The sequence below is a fragment of the Pagrus major genome, chromosome 1 (genome assembly GCF_040436345.1).
Source record: "Pagrus major chromosome 1, Pma_NU_1.0".
Taxonomy (NCBI): domain Eukaryota; kingdom Metazoa; phylum Chordata; class Actinopteri; order Spariformes; family Sparidae; genus Pagrus; species Pagrus major.
The window spans coordinates 4872801-4883519 of NC_133215.1; the positions used below are offsets into that span (position 1 = coordinate 4872801).

The 10719-nt window shown below is 44.9% G+C and overlaps 1 protein-coding gene across 6 annotated transcripts in view; it reads left to right on the forward strand.

The window, feature by feature from the left end:
• Positions 1-4139, forward strand: part of LOC140993494 (uncharacterized) — a 28614-nt gene extending 24475 nt beyond the window's left edge. For 4 of the 6 annotated variants that reach the window (XM_073462968.1, XM_073462962.1, XM_073462959.1 and 1 more), the window contains 2 exons: positions 1167-1295; positions 1932-4137. In XM_073462968.1, coding sequence (XP_073319069.1) covers positions 1167-1295; positions 1932-2047 — 245 coding nt within the window. In that variant the 3' untranslated portion in view covers positions 2048-4137. Of the gene's footprint in view, positions 1-1166; positions 1296-1931 lie in introns of all 6 variants that reach the window. The other 2 variants (XM_073462984.1, XM_073462952.1) reach the window with 1 other exon arrangement.
• Positions 4140-10719: the final 6580 nt, after the last annotated feature.

Genomic DNA, 10719 nt, shown 5'->3' on the forward strand with positions numbered 1-10719 from the left:
CTCCCCTCGTCCACTAGTCGAAATATATAAAGAATCGACGTTTGACTCAAATCGTTCAGCTGATATTATCGTTCGTAATGAAAGAAACAGTATTCTCACTAGCGGTCTCAGACATTTTGATGACCTCCTGTATATATAATAAAAAACAGTCCATCTTCACCGCGAGAAACTGGACCCGGAGAGCACTCAGAGCTTTGGACTGAAAAAAAGACTGAAACCATTAATCAATAAAGTTCAGCTCTGGTGTCGGAGAGTGTTGCCGGGCTTTGATGGAAGGAAATCTGCCGGAGGAGGAAGAAAGGAAGCAACACGAAGACCTGATTTTAAATCTAGATTCTTAATTATAATTGCTGCAACTCTTTTATTTCCTTGGTTGATTTTTCTATAAAATGTCAGAAAGCGGGATAGATATAGATATAAGATATTCAGTTTACTGTCATAGAGGAGAGAAACCAGAAAATATTCACATTTAAGAAGCTGGAATCAGAGAATAATGACTTTTTTTCATCGATTAAACGCAACTCTAGTTTGTAGTTTATCGGTACTTGTGCCTCTCCACCGCTCACGAGATCTTTGAATCAGAAGAACAGCAGAGAAGAAAAAGTACAGCTGATTGTCAGAAGAGCTGAACCTGCAAACCATCACGGCCGTTCACACTCGACTTCTGCGTCGACCTCGTTCTGCTCTGGTCACAAGCTCTCAGCCACGACTTCCCTCATTTCACTTTCACTACTGTTTGTTTGTTTTAACTGAAGATCACTTTTGTTTTTTCTTGTTCTTTCCCTTTTGCTCTTCAAAACAAACATCCTCTCTGTCCCACAAGGCGCCTGCTTCTTGCTGGTTATCAGACCTCATTACTTTGTGTTCTGCTTCGTCAGAATCATCTATTGAGTCATACTTGATTTAATAGAAGATTGGTTGATGATTTTTGCGTATTTTATTTTGGCAAGATTCTTGTGAGGCTGCTTTGTGTAAAGACAACAATAAACATTGATGGTTTGCCAGAAAAATGAGCCAATAATCGTCAGATTAAGCATTAATTTTGCCACAATATTGTCTAAGATCAATTAATCAGTCAGTCAGTGACTTCAACAACAGTTTTCTGTGCTGATTTGTTATTTCTGAGATGAAAATGATTGTTTTTTATTTTGTGTTCGGCTGCACAGAGAACCTGTTGGGCGCTCTGCTGCGGATCAAGGAGGTGATCCGACTGCGGGTGGAGAGCAGCGAGGAAGAGGACACGGACGAGCGAGGGATGACCCAGCGCCTGGAAGACATCCTGCGAGAGTCGAGCGGTGAGAGAACACAGAAACACAGCAACAGGCGTTATCTTAAAGAAATGCGTACGGTTACGTCTTACTCACCCTCCTTTTTTTTTTGTGGACCATTTTCGTGGTCCACAAAACATTTCTGGAGCTTCACAGCAAAAGCCGGCGACATAAAGAAACAACGGCAGAAAACAACAACATAAATAAAATGGCTCCGTACAGCCTCGAGATCCCAAATTGACTTGAACGAGACATTATTTGCACCCTCGACACGCTTTAGACGGGTGTAAATAACATCTCCGCAAATCACTTTGGATAACACTTGGACTTGGATAACACCGGAGGAGCTGTATGGAGCAGTTTTATGTATGTTTGTTTGTTTGTTTGTATGTTTATTTATGTCTTTAAAGTCACCAGCTACTTTGTGTGAAGCTCCAGAAATGTTTTGTGTACGAAAAAAAACTTTCTGTTGACATGTGGGTGAGTAGATAACGACTGAATGTTCATTTTCTTGATGTGAATCTCCAAGAACTTTAAATGAGTCAAAAAACAGAGTTTAACTTTTGGTTACGGTTTTGGTTTTCTCTTTGTGATGATCTATTTCCTGTCTTGTCCTTTTTCTTTCCGTCACACCTTCCTAATTTATCTCCATGACGGCTGCAGGTCCTTTAGTCGCTGGGCGGACCAAAGACTTTGTACAGAGGATTTTGGCGGCCAGCGCCAGCGGTCAGAACCAGCGCAAAGAGCCCCCGGAAGGAGATGATGAGGCGGCGGGCTAAACTCACCCAGCCTCGCCCCTCCTCCTCCTCCCTCCACCTTCCCCGTCCCAGCACCACCAACCAACCTGAATCGACCAAGCCTCTCTGCACCGCCGCCACTCTCACATTGTACACTTTCGAAGTAAGAGATGAAGAGGTGGGAGATGCTGGGAAAGAGGGAGAGGACGAGGAAGGAGTAGCCTAAACAAAAATGGGAGTAAATTGCCACCCTGCTCCTGCTGCTCTCCTGTCGGTCCTCCAAACAGCAGCCGCGTTCACCGCTCTGACTCTGCAGGCTGCAACACCACCACCACCACCGGGCCGGAGCTGCTGCTGCCGCTGCTGACGTCTCTGTGTTCTGTCTGTGCGTATGTGTGTGTGTGTCTGTATGTGTGTGTGTGTGCATGTCGGACATGTAACATACTGTATGAGTGTGTATAGTGTTTCCTCTCTCCCTCTGTGTGCTGTATTTGTATCCCAGTGTGCCTATGAATAGACATTGCACTGTTTTGTAGATGGTCGTAGTTGCCGGCAGGGGACCGGTAGTGAGCCGAGGGCGAGGGGGCATTTGAGGATAGAGGAAGTGCTAAAATAAGGAAGTGGGAGGAGCCCAGGCCTGGAAGACAAAGAAACTGGTGTGTGTGCGTGTGTATGTGTGTGTGTGTGTGTTTTTTTGTGTTTGGCCGGGCTCCTATAGAAGCACTGCATACCATTCGGATTGCATCGGCCGTCTGAAATGTCAGTAAATGTTGTGACACACAACAAGTGATGGAGTCCTGATGCCAGAGCAGCTGTTGATGGAAACAACAGCCTGATTGTTGTGGAAAAGTCCTTGGAGCTTTAATACCCCCCCCACACCACCACTCCTCCCCCCTCCCCTCCCTCTTTAACACTCCTTCACCCCATCAAAACGTAAGCAGAGTCAAAACTGAACGAGAAAAAAAACAAAACTGCACCTTAATTCAAACTGACCAAAGATAAGTGATACTGCTGAAAACCACTCGGACACCAAAACCGCTTCAGATGCTGCCAACCATTAACACATCGTTTTGTTCTGGGAGGTGGAGGGAAAAGTGACTGAAACATTCTGATTGTTGTCATGTTTACCCGCACGCGTCCTCAGAGGATGACGTCACCGAACGGACTTTAATCCCCCCTTTCACCTAAATGCACTATATCATGGACCTGAGAGAGCGCGAGTGGCGTGACGGACAGGAAAGGACTGACACTTTATGAATCCGTCACCCTGTTAGCTCTGCAGCCTGGTGCTCCTTCAGCTTTTCTGCAGTGGCTTTTATTTTTACCCACAAAAGGGAAGTGTCCTCAATGCCTTCCCCGAGCCCTCTCCTCAACCCCTGACCTAATTATGTAGCGCACCTTCCTGAATTGCAATGACAAATAGAGAAAAACACTTGTAGATCTAGGAAGCAAATACATTTGATTTGTTTTTTGTTTGTTTTTTTTTTATTCTGATTTTTGTTGTTATCTGGCGATGCCACAGCCCACAGAGTGGGCGTCAGTCTTGAGAAATCTGCCTTTCTTCTGCGGTCTTTGCTGAAGCTGAAGACCGATCTGTCCAAGGTCTCTAAATGTTGTTGGACATAAAAAAAAAAAAAAAATGTCAAGGACCCTTTGAATTGCACTGTGGTAAAAGCAACCAAGCACCTTTGAAGAGGGCTTCAGATCCTCCAAAAGAGAAGAGAAAAAAAAGACTCATGGCACCTTTTGTCTGAAGACAGATATTGATTGAGAGACTCGTTGTGGGCGCTCAGCGCTTCCACAGGTGGTCTCGGTTTGTCTCAGCAGTGCTGCTGTTCGATGGAAAAGTGAAAAAAAGCAATGCAAACCTGAGCGGAGGCATCAGGCGGTAACTGCTGACTGGGTTTTGGCCTGCGAGCACGAACTGTTGTAATAGGCAGTTTGTTTGCATAATGACGCCTTTCTGAAGTGCCTGGAGCTTACAGCCACAGGGACCTGTGTTATTATGCCTGATCTTGAACCCTATTACAAGGTAAAACGTAACCCATGACTACTGCTCCCAGCTTGGCCTCACTTGACTTTACTTAGTGGAAAAAAACCTGCAGGCCTGTGTCGGGTCCTATCTCACATTCAGCCAAAAAAAAAAAAAAAGTCAACCAAAATGTTTTTCTTTCAGATTAAAACCTATACGTGGATCAGTAGCTGGCACTGCTCTCTGTGAACATCATCTCTGGGAAATGTAAGCAGAGGAGTGGCTGTTAGCGAGGCATTCCTCTTTTTGTTTTTCAACCTTGACGAGCTCCTGACTGGGCTGCGTTCCAAAGCTGCTGCGATATAACATACGACTCTCCTCTTATGGAAACTCCATTTCCTGTCTGAACCAGGAGAGGAGCAGTTAACCTTCACCTCCTCGAGGTCTCGCTCGTGATCATATTGAAAGCCAGAGCAGTTTGTCTCGCTCCTGTTTAGGTTTGTGTTTCCCTCTCATTCTGGGAAATGTTGCTCGTGGTCGTATGAGTATAGACATGTACTGTAAACAGAGGATTCCTGGCGTTTAGCTGGAAAGGTTTCCTCCTGCATTTCTGCCGCCGGTGTGCAGAGCTTTTAAGCTCTGATGCTAAAGACGGATATCTTGCCTGTCGCTTTGCAAAAAAAAAATGATGCCTGATGCAGCAGCGAGAGGCTCTGATGTCACATTAAACATCACCACAGAAACCTGCTCAGGTTTCCATGTGATCATTTTACTGTAAATGAGGATCCAGGACACGGTCATCGCAGCCAGTAGAATAAAAATGATTTGTTAAAGGTGCACTCTGCACTTGCTTGTGCTGCGGAGAAGTGGTTCCTCCCTCCTCCCACTTTCTCTCGAGGCTTGGGAAGTCACAGGATCTGATGCTGGCAGCAGCTTCCTTCACATGCCCTCGCACAACAGCAAACAAAAAAAGAGGGAACGGCTGAAAACAACTGTACACACCGACAGAGTTTAAAATGTTGTGCGAACCATCTGTCGCGTCGGAGGAGGACAAGTTCTTTGGGTTTAAGAGGGATTTCCACTCTGAATGCTCAAGTTTGTCCTGATGTTTTCCTTCCTCCGAAAGTGGCGTTATGTAACGCGACGCACCATCTGTTGTGTACATTCACGTATATGCCAAAAACTGAACTGAACAGAAAACTGTTGTAACGCAGCGAATTCCTGCCACAGATCCAAACAACAAACAAGACATGACGCCGGATTTTCCACAACTAGTGAGCTCGTAGAAAAGGGCTTAAAATGACACTGTAGCATCATTCCTCTCCTGCGGAATATCCCTTTAACTGTATAGCTTTAACGCAGAGCGGCCTCTTTTTGGCAAGGCCTCTTGTCTGTGCTCACATTCCTGACTCAGTTTCCCAGAAAGCTTCTGTTTATGAGTACCTGGAAGCGGGAGGCAGATCCGCGCGGGGGGAACTGGAACGACCCAAAGATGGCTGCTGTGGGGTCACGTTTCTGTGGCTGTCTTCGTGAGCTCGGCCCGGGTCGACTCGAGGAAACAGCTGGGACCTTTAAAAAACAGAACCGATGCTCTCAGCTCACAGATATAACCGGCTGTGACCTAATATGGACAATGACTTTGCATAAATTGGGACGATTCTTATCTGAATCACTTCCTTGTTCGGTGTCACAAGAGACAGGGAGAAGTAAACAGTCCTGAAACTGTCTGTCGCTGACGTTTCTCTGCCTGAGAAAGAGAAACTTTTCTGTCCTCGTAGTGAAACAACCACCTCAGCTGTCGGGGGGGCAGCGACAGCTTGAAACCCCTCAGAGCAGATTCACACAGACAGAAGAGATCGAGCTCCTCAGATGTCGAGTCTTTAAGTGGAACTGCTAATGAAGAAATCTGTTTTTTAATGCGGGTCCGGTCGCATTAGGCTGCGATCGACTGTCAGTCACTTCTGTGAATATCTGGACTTTCTTCTATATTTGGCTGAAGTGCTGGAAGAGAGCAGTTGAATAATTAAATAGACCAGATGTCCACCGACACAACGGCTGAGTCGTGTCGCGGCTGCAGCCAGCGTCCATCAGTTCACCCCATCATTAAACAAATACAGAGGATTAACTACCATGAATTTAATATTTAAAGGAATAGTTTCAGAAATTACGCTTGTTTGCTTTCTTGCTGAGAGTCGGATGAAAAGACGCCACGCTAACGGTTGTTTACGGTAAATATGCAGCTACAGGCAGCTGTTAGTTAGCTTAGCATAAAGAGCTAATCCTGGCTCTGTCCACAGGTAACATTATCCTCCTCTACAGCTCACTGACTCACACACATATTTATGGTTCAGGGTGGTCACGTGCAGGACTTTTCTGTTGGCCGGGTCCATTGACTTCCTCGAGTCTCGGCTGGTTGCCCGGCAACCTCACAGTAATGGCTGCCGGTGGAATCAGAAGAGCTTTTGAGGTGCTGGTGGGCAGATTTAGTTAAATTTGGATAGAGCAGGCCAGATATTTCCAGCAGTTTCCAGTGAAAATGCTGAGCCCTGAGTCTTCAACAGGAGCTCCTCAAGACTTCCTCCAGCGAGGCCTCCAAACGATTGTTGATAACATCTGGAAGTTTTTGTTGTTTTAAAAACCGAATCACTTAATTCCAACATGTTACAGAAGCACAAAAACATTTAATTTATGTAACATTGATGCAACACCAGATTGTTTTGTAAGGAGGAAGAGACTCTGACATACCGTCCATCTGGAGACGGTGCAGATGGTGATGCTAACATGCTAACATTAGCCATGCTACAACTGACAACACTGTTTATACGTGTCACTACAGGCCGCCCTGCATGTTGTCGTAGGTCCAGTTTAATACGCAACAGAATTTTATACAGACATGTCGAAGGGAGTCTCTGCGCCGCCTGTCACGACACTGGTTTTAATCTCAACTCAAGGCAAGAATGAAAATAAGTGGATCCCCCAAAAATGGTGGAAATACTCCTTGAATAAATTACCTTCCTTTGCTACGATGGATACAAATTTTTAGACAATCGTCGGCTGCATTAACAATTGCTTGTCAGTAACAATAAAATGTGTTTTTCCATTATAAAACTGTTTTAACCACTGATATATGATATATGATGTAATATTTACATTAGAAGTTAGAAGAACAAATAATAAACATCAACTTGTTGAGTGACGAGTTAAATAACACAAGATAGTGACCTCATTTTAATCGCAGAGCGCCCGTCTGTCGCTATTCTACGAAATACAACCTGCACTGAGGCTCAAATACAATTTATTTTTGTGCTTCTTTAATATAAAGTGTATTTTATTTTGATGTATTTGCACAACAAGTATTTGTAATTTGTAACAAGACTCTTTGATATATTTGTGCCGTCTCTGATTGTCGATTAATGACATTTTCAATCCTTAACGGCGATTTCTCCATTTATAATCATACATGAACACCTCTATATGCTGCTGACAGTTTATTCACGTCACTGCGTCTCTAAAGTCTGTGAAGCAGGATGCAATTATTTTTCCTTCAGCTCGTTCAGTGCGATTCAATTTCAAATAACTTTATCCGTCTCTGAGGTGCGACTGCAGACGCACGTTGAGAAATTTAAAAATACATAAAAAGAAGAAAAACACAGCAGAAATAAAAGCGACTGTACACATTGTGATACTGATCTGATGCTAATAATAGTGTGATTATGGCACAATGAACTGTGCACACAGACACAAAGTAAAGGAAAACCACAAAGTATCGCTCAGCATATTGATCGTAAACGAGCTGCAGCTGTGAGCAGCTTCTTGAAACGCTTCTGATGGACGTTTGAACTGTGACGGAGACGTGACGGACACATCTGGTGGACATCTGGTGTCAGTCCATCAACTCAAAATCAAGACCAAACAACCATTTTGATAATTTGAGTGATTATTAAAGGAACTCAGAGAGAACATTAGCAGTTTCCAGCCTCTGTTGTGTGAGGATTTGCTGTATTTCTGCTTCATATCACTCTAAATTTAATATATTTTGGTATGAAACCACACCGGCAGTTCGATCTCTGGGAACGTGTGATTTCACTTTTAATTGGCTAAACTATTAAAAGATGAATTGATCATAAGTTGCACCCTCATTGGCTGTAAAGGTTTGACGCTGAAGAGCTGCTCTGTGTTAAATCCTTCTGTTTGTGCTCAGTCTGATGTAGTCCCTGTTTGGAAAAACACTAAGTCGAGTCGAGTTGAGACAAATGGAGGAGCAGCGTCGGAGTGACGAGGGCCGGGGAGAAGCCTCCTGCCTCCCTCCCTCAGCACCTCTCATGTGAGCGGAGGTGTCGTGGAGCGGCGGGCTGAATAGAGCCATCAGTAAGCCTACACTGGTGGGACGCTGCTGACCTCCGGGTGCCCGTCCCCACTCTGCCCCAGCGCTCACATTGTGGGAGACACTCAGGCTTCTCCGGTTTCAAAGGCGACTGGGGGAAGCAGCACTTAGCCGGGGCCTCAGAATAGCTTATCCCAAACTTTTTAATCCCCTCCATCACCTCCGCCCTCTTTCACACTCTGACAGCTGCGGAGGAGAAGGAGGAGGAGAGGGATTGTGGCCGCTCGCCGTGGCGACCTGCATCTTGATGCCCCCGTCTCCTTTTTTCACTGACCTGGAAACCTCCGTCTGGGATGGAGCCAGATGGAGTGAAGGTGTCAGATTAGACCTGCAGGTCAACGTGACGCCTTTTTTAAAAACTGAAGCGGAGTTGCTGGACGCCGGCTGAAAGCTAGCTCCAGTTTGTGCCTCTCAATGTCCGACATTCAAATCACAGAGCCGAGCGTCTGTTTTTATAAAAGTGTAAATCTCTGGTGATGTTTCAAAGACACAGAAGGTCGTTTAAAGACCCTGAAAACCCTGTTTCCTGCCTCAGTTTTATAACATGAGCGATGAGATTCTACATGACGACACAATGTTCTGTCAGAGTTCGAACACTTGGTGGAGCTCAGTTGGAAAAAGGTGATGTTACATACTTGCATGCATAAATCAGGACACTAACAAGAGACTTAAACTGTCTACACACACGTTTGTTTTTGCTTTAACTCATCGTTACAAAGTAGATTAACGACTGTAAAATAATGACACCAGCAGCGTTTAGATCGGTTCCCGGTAAATCCTCGTTTTCACAAAGCATACTCCTCTGCCACCAGCTCTCCCGGGGAAAGTCGAGGCTGACTGCCAACCCAGTCCACCATTTTATCTGCTTTTATGTCTCCATTTTAGACTAAATGAGTGAATGAACTCTTTTCTTTGTCCTGTATTGTTGTTAGTAGCTAAATGTGAGGAAAAACGGTAATATCACTTTAAACTTCGGTCCTCACCAAGAGGAAAATATCTCGTCTGCTGCGTCGACCTGTTTTCCAAACGTAATCTAAGAAATGACGATAGCTTGAATCGACACGTCTGCTCTGTGCGACCATAGTTCTGATCCACCTGTGTCAGCCTGAAATGAATATGGGTCTATCAGAAGTTGTTACATTTATTATTTATGAGAAAACTATTTACACGACAGCCTCAGAACTGAGCTTCAGATCAATGTTCTGATCCCAGTCCACTACCCAGCAGTGACTTTCCTTCATCACAGCGACAGATACTGACACATTTATACTCAGTCCAAGTCCTAAAAAGTACATTTTCTGTACTGAATACTCATTTCAGACGAGTACTCGCTCAACACTAATAAAATAATATTGTATCAGTACTTCAGATCAGCAGACGTCTGGGTTGAGATATCTGCAATGACACTGGCTGAGAAAACGTTGAATCTTTACAGCTTTAAAAATCTGTTTTCATACATGTATAAACTGCAGTGGACAGAAAAGCTTTAAATTCAAACAGAAGAGTTACTGACCATCAAAACACCTTAAGATCTGTGAGACGTGTTGCTCACCCTCTAACAGCCACCACTGTTTTCAGGATCGAGCTGACCCAAATCATCAGACCGTCGCATTTGCCCCTTTTAAGGACGTGTTACACTGTCGGTCCGCCTGACTGCTTTGAATTCAGGCGAGGAGATGCCCAGGTTAAAAAGGTTTAAAGGAATAGTTTGAGATATTTGGAAAAACACGTGCGCTTGCACTCATTTTGCACAGGCAGATGATTAGCTTAGCTTAGCTTAGTGTAAAGAATGGAAACGGGAGAATCAGGTAGCCTGGCTCTGTCCTTTGTGGAAGTAATGTGATTTTACACGTGTGACTCTGGACTTGTATAACTTGTATCGTACCATCAGTCTGCACGGTGAACACTCAGGAGGGTAAAAGGTTTTTAAAACATCACCAGAGATTTGAATCGCAGGCGCTGAGCTCTGCGTCTCAACGGTGACGTGTGAGCGGCACGTCGCGGCTTTAACCAAAACCAAGTCAGTCGTTTCTGTCGGGGTCGACGAGTCGAGGTCGAAGGTTCGGCTGCGGATGTGAGGGCGAAAAAAGACACGACGTCCGGATGCTTTGACATCCGACGAAAGACGTCGTTTTGTAGAGTGAAGACTGAGCGATCACATCCCTGCCGGTTCTTTAAATCCATGTGAAAACACGTTGAACGACGGGAGGAAAAGGAGGATCGAGAGACGAGCAAACATTCCACGATGCCATGTCATATACTGTACAGCAACCCTTACTTCTCTTCTTCCCTTTTTCCTCCCTCCTCCCCCCGTCTGTCTTTCAGTAATCACATTACTACAGTGATACTTCGGACCTG